This window comes from Chiloscyllium plagiosum, chromosome 10, assembly GCF_004010195.1.
Source record: "Chiloscyllium plagiosum isolate BGI_BamShark_2017 chromosome 10, ASM401019v2, whole genome shotgun sequence".
Classification (NCBI taxonomy): Eukaryota; Metazoa; Chordata; class Chondrichthyes; order Orectolobiformes; family Hemiscylliidae; genus Chiloscyllium; species Chiloscyllium plagiosum.
Genome location: NC_057719.1, coordinates 89,579,000 through 89,593,980, shown reverse-complemented (window position 1 = coordinate 89,593,980; position 14,981 = coordinate 89,579,000). Strand labels below are relative to the sequence as shown.

Here is a 14,981-nt window from a genome sequence, read left to right as displayed (position 1 = left end):
ATGCAGCCCATGTGCTTTTCTCTGCTGGCTGCCACATTTCTAAACTGCAAAATTAATAAAAAAGCATGTTTATTCCAATGTCTTTCCCAATGCTCAGTTACTCAGAACTATTCGTGGCTAGTTGGTGTTCATGGATATGGATCATTAGCTGTCTTCCTGTTTGTCCTATGTAGTGTTTTGTGCAGTCCTTTCATGGGATTTTGTACGCTACGTTGGTTTTGCTCATGCTGGGTATCGGGTCCTTTGTCCTAGTGAGTTGTTGTCTGAGACTGGTTTGTGTGCTGTTATGAGTCCTAGTGGTCGTAGTAGTCTGGCTGTCAGTTCAGAAATGTTCTTGCCATGAAACGACACGACCAGCTATCCTTAGTAGCCACACGCGCAGATGACCGGCAACATGAGTTCAACTGGGACAACACTACTATTGTAGGACAAGCCAAACAGAGAACAGCTCGGGAATTCCTAGAGGCATGGCACTCATCCACAGATTCTATCAACAAACACATTGACCTGGACCCAATATACCGGCCACTGCAGCGAACAGTTGGAACTGACAACTGGAAGCGGCAGAGACAAACCGTTATAAATGCCGAAGGAAAAAACACAGAAGCGCTTCACAGGAGGCTCCCAAGCACTGAGGATGTCCCCTAGACAGGGGACGAAATGTCTGCAACACAAATTCCCAGCTCGGATATGATTTAATTACAGAGATGTGACTACAGGATGAAAAAGATTGGGAAGTGAACACCAAAGAAGATGTGGCATTTAGGAGGGATAGGCAAATAGGAAGAGGAGTTGGGAATATCTCTTAATGAGAGTTGAGATCAGTGCATTAGTAGAAGAGGATCTTAGATCAAGGATCAAGATGTAGAATTTATATTGGTGGAGCTAAGAATTAGCAAAGGGCAGCAAATCTTGGATATTATTCATAGGTCTCCAAACTGCAGTGGTAGTGTTGGGAAATTACGCCTAATGTGAGTAATGCAGTATGATGAGCAATATCAAATTACACTGAACAAGGATGAACCATATCAACAGCAATATTGTGGAGATGAATTCCTGTAATATGTGCAAGATGAGTTTCTGGATTAGTGTATTAAAGAGCCAACTAAGGATCAAGCAAATTTGCATTTCATGTGCAATGAAAAAGGATAATTAGTAATCTTATCTTGATAGTGAGCATTTGGGAAATAGTGACAATATGTGATAGAATTTTGCATTAAGGTTGAAGTCAGTACAGTTCATTTTGAAACTGGAGTCCTAAATCTGGAGAAAGGAAATTATGAAAGTGTGAGAACCAAGTTGGTTATGGTCAATCAGGAAAACGATGTACAGATTTGATGGCGTGTAGGCAGTGGTTAATATCTATGGAAATATTTCCTTCTCAAGGGCAACAAGAGATGGATAATAAATGCTGGTTCAGAAAATAGAAAGACTACATAGATATACATTCCTGTAAGCCACAAACACCCAAAGGAAAAGGTGAATTACCAAATAAGTTAAAGATTGCTTTAGATCAAAGGAAGTAGTTTCTAACCATGCCAGAAAACCTGGTAAGCCTGGAGATCAGAAGCAATTTAGAACCCAGCAAAGAAAGATCAAAAGGTTAGCTTGGAAAAATGGATGCCCTCGGGTGAATTTATAATGAAGGATGTGGCTAACAGGGATAGTGAATCCATTGCTTATCTTTCAAATTCTGTAAAGGTTCCAGCAGTGGCAAATGTTATCACACCATTTCAGAAAGGAGGAAGAAGGAATATGAAGAATTTTATGTCACCAGTAGGGAAAAGCTAGAATATATCATAAAGGACAGGATAACTAGATATTGAGAAACGATTGGTAAAATTGGGCAGAATCAGCACAGATTTGCAGAAGAGAAATCTTGTTTAACAAATTTGTTGAAATATTTTGAGGAAATTATTTGTAAGATTGATAAAGAGTTAGGGATGGGGTGGCGTTTCAGAAAGCTTTTGATGAGGCCCCATACAGAAAGTTAGAATATAAAATTAGAGTATGGAATAGGTGGAAATATATCAGTATGGAATTAAAATTAAAAGACAGATAACAGAGTAGGAATAAATCATTCTCAGGTTGGCAACTTACAGGTATTGCAAGGATCAGTGCTGCGGCCATAGCTATTCACAGTCTATACCAATGCTGTGGATATGGTCACCATCTGTAATATTTACAAGTTTGCAGGTGACCCATAATTTGGTGGGAATGGGAGTTGTGCGGAAGGTGCAAAGAGGCTTCAAGTGGATTTCGAACTGCTGAGTGAGTGGACCAGGACATGGCAGGTGGAATTTAATGCGAATAATTGTGAAACTATCAACTTTAAAGAAAAAAAGGACAACAGGATATTTAAATGGAGACAGGATGGAAATGTAGGATATAATTATTTCAGTCCCTTAAAGACAGCGTACAGGTGTAATAAAGCTTCATTGCAAGGGTATTTGAGAATAGGAGTAAAGATGTCTTACTGCAGGTAGAGACGTTGAGACTGCACCTTGAGTACTGTTTTGTTGCCTTTGTTTAAGCAAAGATATACTTCCCTTAGGGGGAGTGCAGTGGAGGTCCATCAGTTCAAGCCTTGGGAGGACAGAATTGTCTTATGGAGAGATTGAAGAAACTGAAACAGACCATATCCATGTGCATATAGATGCGGACAATATTTTGTCTCCGGCTGGGAAATTGTGAGTACCATCACACGTGCCAGGCAATGATCATCTCTAACAAGAGCAAAATCCTATATTCCCTAGCATTCCAAAGAATGTGGGGTGACCTCACTGAAACTTAGTAAATTCTTGACAGTGTGAGTGACAGGCGGTTGTAGATAAGATGTTTCATAGGTTGATAAGTCTAAAACCAAGGGATGCCATCTCCAGATAAAAAAAGCCATTTAAGACTGAGCTGAAGAGAAATTTCATCATTCAGAGAATGCTTAATCTTTGCAATTTATCCAATTCCTGATGAAAAGCTTATGCTCGAAATGTTGACTCTCCTGCTCCTTGATGCTTCCAGCACTACACTTTTTGACTCTGATCTCCAGAATTTATCCAACCCAGTCAGATGTGTAAGATCAGTCACTGGGACTAATATCATCAAGCGATATGGAGATTGTGTGGGAAAATTACATTGAGGTTGATCGGCTATGAAAGCAGTCTTGATGGGCTGAATGGCCTATTCCTGTGTTCCAACCCAAGGGTTCTAAAAGAGAATTTTACAGATATTGGAAATCTGATCCAGAATAGTCCCAGCAGATTGGAAGTTAACAAGTGTACTATTGAGAAAATGGGGAGCTCTTGACCAGTTAACCTGATTTCTGGAAGTGCTGGAAATATTGTTAAGAAAGGTCCAAAACTAGAAAAACACAGTATGATTAGATCAAGTCAACCCTGATTAATGATGGAGAAATTCAGTTTAACATATTTATTCCATTCCACTTCTATCACAAATGGACACATGCTGCTTCAGTATCTGAGGTGTCACATTGTGCAATTGTCAGTGAACATCCCTATTTCTGACCTTACGATGAAGGGAAGGTCGTTGATAAAGTAGCTGTAGGTGGTTGGGTCTAAGACACGACCCTGAGGAACTACTGCAGGGATTTCCTGGAGCTGAGATGGTTGACTGGCATGGTGGTTCAGTGGTTTGCAGTGCTGCCTCACAGAACCAGGGACCGGGGGTTAATTCCACACTCAGATGACTGTGTGGAGTTTTCGCATTCTCCGAGTTTCTGCATGATTTCCTCTGAGTGCTGCAGTTTCCTCACACTGGTCCAAATATGTTAGGTGGATTGTCCATAGTGTTCAGTGATGTGCTGACTAGGTGGATTAGCCATGGGAAATGCAGGGTTACAGGGATAGGCGAGGGGATGGGTCTGGGAGGGAAGCTCTTCGGAGGATTGGTTTGAACTGGATGGACCGAAAGGCCTGCTTCCACACTCTGTAGATTTGATGACCTCCAACAACCATAATCATCCTCCTATGTGCTAGGTATGACTCTAACCAGTGGAAAGTTTGCCCTCTGACACCACTGATCCCAGTTTTTCACAAGGGCTCCTTGATGTCACTTGTTGTCAGGGCAGACAGTCTACCTCACCTCGAGTTCAATCTTTCATTTGTCTCTCGACAAGGGTCAGGAGCTGATTAGCCTGGTGGAACCCAAACTCGGCATCACTGAGCAGGTGCTGATTGATAGCAATACGGATGACATCGTCCATCGCTTTACTAATGATCGAGAGCAGACTGATTGGGCGGTAATTGACTGGGCTGGATTTTCCTGCATTATCTGTACAAGACATATCTGGGCAGTTTTCCATATCATTGTAACTGCACTGAAAGAACTTGGGTAGGGATGTGGCAAGTTTTGTAGACTTTGTTTTATCCAGTGTGTTCAGCAATTTGAAAATATAACATGGAGTGAATCAAATTGGCTGAAAACTGGTATCTATCAAGCTGGGGACCTCAGGAGGAGGCCACAATGGATCATCTGCTGGGTACCTCAAACTTATCTTTTGCCATAATGTGTTGAGCTCTTCCATCATTGAGAATGGAGGTATTTGAGGAGCCGTCACCTCCAGTGAATTGTTTAATTGTCTGCCATCATTCACAACTGGTGTCAGAGGACTGCAGAGCTTTGATCTGATCAGTTTAGTTGTGGAATAACTTAGCACTGTCTATCAGTTGCTGCTCCCCCTATTTGGTTTTTCTTTTCTTTGTTGCACAGATGTGTGTGTCTCTAGCAAGGTAAGCATTTTTTACACATCCCTAATTGCCTGAGTGTCTTTGACTATTTCAGAGGTTATGTAAGAGTGAGCTAAACTGCTGTGCGTCTGAAGTTGCATGTAGACTGGTTAAGGACAGCTGAGTTCCTACTCTAAAACACATTGATATGCCATTGTAGCTTCACCAGGATGAGATCTCCAATTTAGATATGCCTGGGACTGCTCTTGGCACACCCTCCTGTACTCTTCATTGAACCATGTTTGATGGTAATGGTTAAGTGGGATATGCTGGGCCATGAAGTTGCAGATTGGTGTTGGAGTACAGTTCTGTGGTTCATGATAGCCCACAGCACCTCATGGATGCCCAGTCTCGAGTTACTAGATCTTGATTTGATTTGTTATTATCACACATATTGAAATACAGTGAAAAGCATTGTTTTTCATACTATCCTGGCAAATCATACCTTATGTAAGTACATCAGGATGAACAGAATACAAATTATAGTGTTACAGGAACAGAGAAGGTGCAGGGAATGATTAACGTTAACACACGAGAGTCCATTCAAATATCCAATAACAGTGGGGAAGTAGCAGTTTTTGAACTTTTGCCTGATGGAAAAGAATGGAGAGAGTATAACAGGGTGGGAGGGGTCTTTGACTGTGTTGGCTTCTTTCCCAAGCCAGCAGCAAGTGTAGATGGAGTCAGTGGAAGGAAGGTTGGTTTGTGTAATGGACTAGATTGCAATCACAACTTGTGTAATTCCTTGCAATGTTGGGCACACCACTTGCCATACCAAGCTGTGATGCATCTGAATAGGACACTTTCTATGCTACATCTATAAGAATTGGTAAGACTCATTATGGACGTGGTGAATTCCCTTAGTTTTCTGAGGATGTAGGGTGGGTTCTTGACCACTGTTGATATGGACGGACGAGGACAGATTATTGACGATATTTACTCTTAGGATCTTGAACCTCTCGACCATCAGTACCATTAATACAAACAAGGGTATGTCCTGTATGCTGCTTCCTGAAATCAATGATCAGTTCCTTTGATATTGAGGGAGAGATTGTTATCTTTACACCTCGCCACTAAGCACACTAGCTCTTTCCTTGTTATTTATTATCTGACTCACTGTGGTTGTGTCATCAGCAGACTTAAATCTGGCCATTTCACTGGCCACAGAGGACATGCCAGATGACTGGAGGATAGCAAATGTGGTTCCTTTATTCAAGAAGGGTATCAGGGATAGGCCAGGTAATTACAAACCAGTCAGTCTGATGTCAGAGATAGGGAAATTGTTGGAAAACATTCTGAGGGCCAGGATCAGTCAACATTTGCAAAGACAAAGAAATATGTGTCAGCACATATTTGTCAGAGAGAGAGCTTATGTGACTAACTTAACTGAGGTTTTGAAAAGGTGATGTTTGATGGTAATGGTTAAGTTGGTGAAGTTAGTGTAGTTGATGTAGTTTACGTGGACTTTGACAAGATCCCACCTGGACTACTGGAACAAAGTCAACCATGGGATTCAAGACAAGTTGACAAACTGGATCCAAATTGGCTTACAAGTAAGAGATAAAAGGTGTTGATGGAGATTTCTTTTTGTGATTGGGAACCCAGTGGTATACCACAGGAGTTGGTGCTGGCACCCATGTTGATTGTTATGTGCATTAATGTGTTGGATGTGGATGAAGAAGTAAGGTTACAGATTGGTAATGTTGATAACGAGGAAAATGGTCTTCATGCTACAGTTATACAGGTATTGATCAGCTGGTAAATTGGACAGGATACTGGCAGATGGAATCTAGCCCTGGGTAACGTGAGATGATGTATTTTGGGCAGTCAATTCACAGTGAATAAGGTATACTGAAGGAATAAAAGATATTGGTATAGAAGCCCACAGATCACTGAAGTTGTCAGCACAGGTAGATAGTGGTGGAAAAAGCTTACCTTAATTTGCTGAGGCACAGAATACAGGAACAAGGAAATCTTGTTGCAAGTTAGTGCATTGGTTGGGCCACACGTAGAATGCTGTGTGCAGTTCTGGATGCTACACAATCAGAAGGACGTGATTGTACTGGAAAGGACGCAGAGGAGATTCATCAGGATGTTGCCTGAGAGGGAAAGTCTCAATTATAAGGAGGGACTGGATAGGCTGGATTTGTTTTCTCTGGAACAGAAGCAGCTGAGGGGAGTCTGATTGAGGTATATAAAACTGAGAGGCATAGGCAGAGTAGATTATGAGAACCAGAGCGATCTGGGAGTGCAGGTCCATTGTATCCTGAAGGTTGTGGTCAAGAAGGCATATGGTATGCTTGCCTTCATCGGACGGGGTATTGTGTACAAGAGCTGGCAAGTCACGTTAAAATTGTACAAGACATTGGTTCGGCCGCATTTAGAATACTGTGTACAGTTATGGTCGTCACATTACCAAAAGGATGTGGACGCTTTGGAGAGGGTGCAGAGGTTTATGAGGAGTTGCCTGTTATGGAAGGTGCTAGCTACGAAGAGGTTGAGTAGCATAGGTTTATTTTCATTAGGAAAAGGAGATTGAGGGGGGAATGACTCCTGAAGAAGGGCTTGTGCCCGAACGTCGATTCTCCTGCTCCTTGGATGCTGCCTGACCTGCTGCGCTTTTCCAGCAACACATTTTCAGCTCAAAACAAATACAAACTTTGAAACCAGGGTCAGTGTTATCCAACAGAAAATGCGACAAGTAAGGTGTCCAGAAAACAGCTCTTTTGCAATCAATCACAATATAAACAATTTAGGATAGCTGATTGACATGGACAAGTTGGACCGAAGAGTCAGTTTCCATGCTGAACTTCTCTATGACTCTATGACAAAGTCATCTGTTTTTTGCTCCAATAATCTGCAATAATTCTTTCAATTGAACTCCTTGCGACTTTCATAGTGTCTTGATGTTTCAAATCAATATACAAAAATGTAATTTGTACTAGAGCTTATTGTGTCGATAGAGTTGGGAGTTAAATAATGCTTCAGTGTATTGAGTTCAGTGCTTACGCTGTTTTCTTGCTCTCCTGCTTGACCTTTCTTTATAATATTGCACCATACTTCAAATGTTCAGTGTAATTTAGTAGAATTGAACTTAATGTTATATGGTCTTAGAGTTCTGATGTTGGAATGTATTTGACCCAGCTCTAACATGGTCATGTGTTTCCCTATATAAATGGCTAGCATAAACCATGAATTTGATATATTGTTTCTTTCAGATTAAACTTTGGGACCTGAGGACTACAAGATGTGTTAAACAGTATGAGGGTCATCATAATGAGTGTGCTTATCTCCCTATCCATCCTCATGAAGAAGAAGGTGTTCTTTTAGCTGGTAAGTGCTACCTCTTGCTTATTTCTACCCCTTTGATATTGGAGTGTGTTTTTAAGGTTTAGCTGAATGCTGGAAAGTCTACACGTGTGGCGTGTGCATTGCAAACGATAAAATTGCCTCCTTCAGGTTCCAAAGTTCTGTGTCTGAATTTACAGACTGGTAAATATTCTCATCTTCCTGAAATAACTTGAGTCTGAATTTTAAATACAAATGAGAAAGGCTAAAACCCTACCCATACTGCTGTGTGAAAGAGTTGGAAAATTAGTTTGTGGCAGTGGTAAAACCAGATTGGCATAGCAACAGTAGACCAAACATTGTAGGTTTTGCGATAAAAGATTCTTTGGGCAACAGTAAAGCAAGTTTGACACCAACTCAACTAATGTTGATGACCAAAGGCTTGGTCAGAGTGCAACGTTTGAAGGAGGTGTTTGTTAAAGAAGAAAGGTGAGATAAAGAGGGATAAGGAGAGAATTCCAAAGCTTGGGGCCCATGTAGTAGAAGGCATGGCCACCAGTAATGGAGGGATAATACCTGAGAGAATGCATGAGGACCACAGAATCATGAAACTTGAACACAGAGGGAGGGGCAAGACCAAGGAAGGATTTTAAAACAAGGATGAGAACTTTAAAATGAAGACATCTCTTAACTGAGAGATCGTGTAAGTCAGCAAACACAGGGTGAGTGGTCAATACAATTTGATTCAAGTTAGGACCAGAGCAGTAGTATTTTGAATGAGATCAGTCTGAAGCAACACTGACTGTCAGTTTTGTAAAGGGGTGATTTGATTTAGGGTGGAGGTATGCTGCATTAGAAGTGAAAGTAGGTGATTGCAGAAAAATGTTGCGAAGTGGTCGTTTTTATAGGGAGTGAATTGATCTTTAGGGTTAGACTGCAAATTTGGGAAACTATTGTGTTTCTTCAAGCCTTGACTCATTATGCTGTAAATGTTGAGATTGCCTCTCAGATTTGCGAGAACTACTAGAAATATACTTGAGATATTGTTATGGACTAGACCAGACCAGACCCCCTCAAAAATTTCAAAAAAGTAGCCCTGACCCTAATTTTGCGAGTTGGTTGAAGCAGGTGTGGAGTGGATATTCCAGGAGGGATGCAGCTGGTCAAACCACCTTAGTTTTAAATAAAACAGACTTTACAAGATTACCAAATGAAACACAAACAAAAGAGAACAGAAACTGAATAACTTAACCTATCTGAAAACCCAACAGATTATCCCAACATAATTATCCTAGCAGTATCTATTACCTACAATCAAACTGCCCCAAACCCAGGCATTTTGGAACTTGTGCCTTTATGACCACCTGAAAATAAACCAAGGACAACATAGCCTTGTTAAAGGAGCTGCATCATCACCGATATGTCTCCATGCACATTCGTACAAGATACAGTTGTCAATAAGACAGACTATGACTGAATTTTACAAGGCTCTCTATGTCGTGTCACTAAATGTATGGGCAAACTCTCTGTTTGGTAATCTACTTTCTTCCTATTCAGGCAGAATTGTCAGAGAATTTGCATTCTTGGGCAGTCATTTGGCTGGAATAACTTAACTGCCCACCAGGCATCGAGCACAACATAACTACAGCTGAAGGTTATTAGCATGAGGGCAGTTAATCTGCCAGAAAAACTGTGTTTTCCCAGGCTCAAAATGACCCCCAGCCTAATACACATGCATGTGTGCCCATGTGTGCATATGTGCACACACTGTCTCACTCACTCAGTCTCTCTCTATCATTCTCTCATAGTGTTCTCACTCGCACACACTTACACATTTTCTCTCTCTCACATTCTCTTTTACATACATTCTCTCCCTATCATACACTCTCTCTCTCACCTGGACGCATTGTTTCTGTCACACATGGACACATTTACTCTTCACACATGCACACTCTCACTCTCTGAGACACTGTTGGTTTCTTTCACCCCTTCTAAATCTCGCACTGTCTCTCATTCTCTTTTTCTCTCTCACACACACGCACGTTTCTATATCGCATGCATTCTCTCATATATTCTCTCTTTACTCACTGTCTCTTGCACTCACTCACATTCTTTCGTGCGTACTCTCACACCAATCAGAGCTGGGGAGAAGTCTTCAACTGTTCAGAACTCATTGAAAATAAATCTTTTGCAAGCAGACGTTTGTGGGGTTATCAGAGAGGAAGCCATCCTACAAAGCTGTTTAAGACATCTTTAGTTTGGGGAGCCTATGCTAATTTGTTTTCATGGTCTGGGATCACAACAATACCTGCAAAGGGCATGAGCTTGCCATCCTGCTATGTAGTCATTCATAAAACACAAAATAATATAACATTCAAAATGGAAAAAAAAGTATATCCTGGTGAACAGGAAAGGTACAAAGGACAGAAAAGGGTGATAGTAAGAGCTATCTTATTATGAAAAGGTAGTATGAAAATAAATGTGTGAGGGAAGTTAAAATTAGCAAGAAAGTAATTTTGCATTTGGAGAAAAGCTTTCTTAAACCTTGTTAACAGTAATTTGGTAAATGCAAATGCATTATTCAACATTATTTATGTCACCACATGGAAACTAATATTGAATCAGAGACAGGGTCTTGGCAACTTTAAGTTAAACACAATAATGGCAATTAAGAAATCAACAACACTTATAAGAGTGATTTTTAAACAAAGCTGGTGAAAACATTGTTAATGCTCAATCTACAATCCTCCAAAATTTTGTTCATTTAAAAAAAATGTTTTTTAGATTAAAAACGTGTGCATTTATTTCTGCTGTTTAGGAAAGGTCACAGAAGGAAACCAGTGATTTAATGACCATTTAGTCTTTCATTAGTTATTGGAAAATATTACTTGAGTGCACCATTAAGATGTGGACCCTTAAAAAAATCTAGTCAGAGAGACAGCAAAGATTTGTGAAGTTTGTTAGGCCTGGTAAACTAGATTGAATTCTTTGAAGATATGGACGGGGGAACGATGATGTTATATGCAGATGTTCAGAAGGTATTTGAGAAAGCTCTCTAATAGAGGCTGTTAGCTCAAGTTGAAGCTCATGAAATTGAAGGCAGATGATTAGCTTGATTAAGAATGCAGTAGGGTGACAGGAAAAAGTGTGGATAATGTGACTAGTAACAGCAGAAGGAAATGGCAGATTGAGTGATAGGCAGAAAAGTTATGAACTTTAAAGTTCTGCTTATATCACAAGTAGGATACTGTATCCATTTCTGTCACCACACAACATGAGATTTAAATTCAGATTATGGCCTGTTTAGATAAGCCAACGAGAGAATCTTTTTCCAGACGTTTGCTGGTGGTACAAGGTTTATCGGGAAACGTACTTAAGGTTTTGGCAGATGGTAAGGGAGAGGTGTGAGGAACAACCCTGTATTTAGGCAGCAAATAGGAAAAACTTAAAATTTGCTATATGAGTGGCAGAAGAGGAGACTATCACTTGTTTCGAAAGAAGATTGCTTTGGGCAATTGTGGGAAATAGACATTCAGGGCCATGGAGATGGAAAGGGGAATCAAACTGACTGATCTACCGAGAGCCAACGTAGACTCGATAGGTTGTCTGTTGCAGGCCAAGCTAATCTCTCATTCTAGGTAAGGATCAAGTACATAGTGTCATATTTGGAGAATAGTGTCCTATGTTTGCTGAGCACAAGCATAAAAGGAGGTACAAAAGCCAGTTCTGTTCTTTTCAATTTAAAAAGGAGTGTCTCAGGAGTGTTGGAATTAATATCTTTACTGTATCATTAAAATTTTTGGGTTTGTGTTTTAGATTAGATTAGATTAGATTACTTACAGTGTGGAAACAGGCCCTTCGGCCCAACAAGTCCACACCGACCCGCCGAAGCGCAACCCACCCATACCCCTACCTTTACCCCTTTAACCTAACACTACGGGCAATTTAGCATGGCCAATTCACCTGACCCGCACATCTTTGGACTGTGGGAGGAAACCGGAGCACCCGGAGGAAACCCACGCAAATCTATTATTATTCTATTTAATCTATTCTATTTAATCTAAGTTCATCTTGTAATAGACATCCAATTTATTGTTAAAGCAAAAGCTGCAGCATTTTGTACATATATTTCAGTGAGAGACCACGATGCTAAAACTAAAACAAAAAAAGACATGATCTATCAAGCTAGGTTGCTGGCTGGGATCTGACCTGAGTAACATCTGCTGGGATCAGAATCACAGCATCAGGCAAGAACATTATTTAAGCTGCTTCCCACTTCCACTTCATTATTTCTGCAAATGAAATATTTTAAACAATACATATCACCCAGAACCAAAAGACATAGAATATGAAATCTCAGATAAGAACAGAAAATATTGGAAATACTCAGCAGGTTTTACAGCATCTGTGGAAAGAGAAATATAGTTAATGTTTCAAGTCGATGAGTTTTCATTGCACAGTGTCACTGATCTAAAAGGTAAACAGCTTCTCTCTGTAGAAGCTGTCAGAGCTGCTGAATAGTCGCTGCATTTTCGTTTTATAAGTTCAAAAGACATTGCCTCTCATCTTGCCAGATTTTCCTGCCCTCAACTTTAAACGTCAACAGGATCACAGCCTGATTTGATGTAAAAGTAGGAACTAACGAAATATTCTGGTAAAGTTAATTAGAAATTTTACTGCTCTCAATTTATCATTACTCAAGTAGCCAGGAGTATTTCCTTAACATCTGATAGTGATTTATTTCATTATTTCTATTAATTTTTCAGTTGGACAAGATTGTTACACTCGAATCTGGAGTCTACATGATGGTACCCTCCTTCGAACAATTCCATCTCCTCACTCTATTTCCAAGGACTCCATTCCCAGTATAGTTTTCTCTTCACAGTTGGGAGGAAGAAGTGGTGTACCTGGACTTCTGATGGCAGTCTATCATGATCTATATCACTTCTCATACAGCTCCAATCACTGACTGTAACATTGAGAGAAAATTTAAAAATATAGTTCACATGGCACCAGCTCCAATAATAAGATTTGTTCAGTGAAGAAGAAAGATTTCAAGCGGTTATATTTTTCTAATCTCCTCCAGCAGTGATGTTTTTAAAATACGTGTGTGAAGAGCAGAAGAGGCTGAACAGCTGGTCCTTTAAGTTTGTGTTCTTAATAGAATATTGTATTGTGCTGGTTACATAAAATTTAAATGAATAAACTTTTCTTTTGTTAGATTGAGGATTGTTAATATAACAGCAGATTATGCACATTTGACCAGACTAATCCAAACATGTTGGACAACACAAGTCTTTCAGCATCACATGTGCCGTAAATTTGTGCAAACTGTCTATAGTTTCTGCTTAAGAACAAAATTGGTGAGAATATTTTATTGTATAAAAGCAAAGTACTGTCTGAAATTCTGAGTTGTCCGAGAATAGACTGGCGATTTACAAAAACAAATACAGGAGGTGTTGAAGTTGCCATGGATCGGCACCTTATATTAACAACAGAAATAACATTTAATAAAAGGTGGACCTTGTCTTAATTTTTTTCATTCACGACTCATGGGTTCTCAAGTTAAGAAAAAGACAGGAACCAGGCCATTTCAATTCCAGGCTGGAAGAATCTGCTTCAAGGACCCATCTCATTGCCACTAGAGCAGACCACCACACTGGGCCATTAGAATCCTGAGCCACAAGACTCCACGGAAGCCGCCTCAAGGAATTCTGGGCTGAACCCACCGCATTGGCAACATATTTGGCAATCGTGGCTGTCAGAATCTCAAGTTGAGAGTGTGGCGCTGGAAAAGTACAGTAGGTCAGGCAGCATCAGAAGAGCAAGAGAATCGACTATTCGGGCATAAGCCCTTCATCAGCCTACCATTCCTGATGAAGGGCCTATGCCTGAAACATCATTTCTCCTGCTACCTCAAATGCTGTGCTTTTCCTCCACCACCCCATTTGGCAACTTTGATCTCCAGTGTGTGCAGTCCTCACTTTCTCCTTGTTGGTATCTCAAGCTAAACTCACAACGCTGCTAAAGCAAACTGCCACTCCATAGGACCCACCAGGATGTAGCCATCATCTGACTCAGTTCAACTGTTCCCCCTCACCCCAGCTGCTGATAATCTGGTGTAAATGGTATTTTGCTTTTGTGCATTCGTTTATACGTTGCTACACTTACAAAGTATGTTTCTGAAAAATAAACTAGCACGTGCTGCCATGTAAATATGCAATTAACACGCAATGGCCTGAAGGGGTTGAATTGCTTTCAATAAAAGCAAATGGGGCAAACCTGAAAAATTAGATTTACGGGACTGCAATAAGCAGTGACCTGCCGACAACCCTATCTAATCTGATCTCGAAAGTTCACAGACTCTGGTCTGTGAGTACTTGGATGGGAGACTGTGCATAATGTGTAATGGAAGGGCTGTTGTGGTGCAGCAGTAGTGACTTATTGCTGAGCCCGGAAGCCCAGGTTCAAGGGTGTGTAATAACATGAGTGATTAGGTTGGTTTGTAATATGTTTAGTAAATAGTCCCAGCAAACCTGGAGAAGCAGTTTGTCAAAGTGAAGACTGCCACTAGCCTAGCAAGTAGTGGGAGGGAGGGGTTATAAATATCAAGGCTGCAAAGCAGTGTAGCAATACTTCAGATTTTTAAAAAACCCAAAGCAAAAGAAAACTTTGCAAAGGTAATGGGGTATTAGCAAAAAATGTAGCTTCAGGGTAGAACCGAAAACAGTTGGAACTAAAGACAAAATGACGAACTGGCTACCAGAAATTTGAAAGAAAAACGTAAATTACTGGAGAAGCTCAAGAGGTTTGGCAGGATCTGAGGAAAAATCTGAGTTAAGTTTAAAGACCAATGGCCCTTCTTCAGACCTGACAGAAGCTGGCGGTGAGAGAGGAGGTGGAGCCCAGAGAGAAAATGACAGGCAAACAGAGGGATGATAGTAGGTATTG

The 14,981-nt window shown here is 40.5% G+C and overlaps 1 protein-coding gene across 1 annotated transcript in view; it reads left to right on the top strand.

Annotated features, from left to right (window-relative positions):
* Window positions 1-13,250, top strand: part of LOC122554028 (DDB1- and CUL4-associated factor 4-like) — a 105,106-nt gene extending 91,856 nt beyond the window's left edge. Inside the window, exons 13-14 of the mRNA XM_043698515.1 lie at window positions 7,961-8,075; window positions 12,797-13,250. Of these exons, the coding sequence (XP_043554450.1) occupies window positions 7,961-8,075; window positions 12,797-12,999 (318 nt within the window). The 3' untranslated portion in view covers window positions 13,000-13,250. The remainder of the gene's footprint in view (window positions 1-7,960; window positions 8,076-12,796) is intronic.
* The last annotated feature ends 1,731 nt before the right edge of the window (window positions 13,251-14,981 follow it).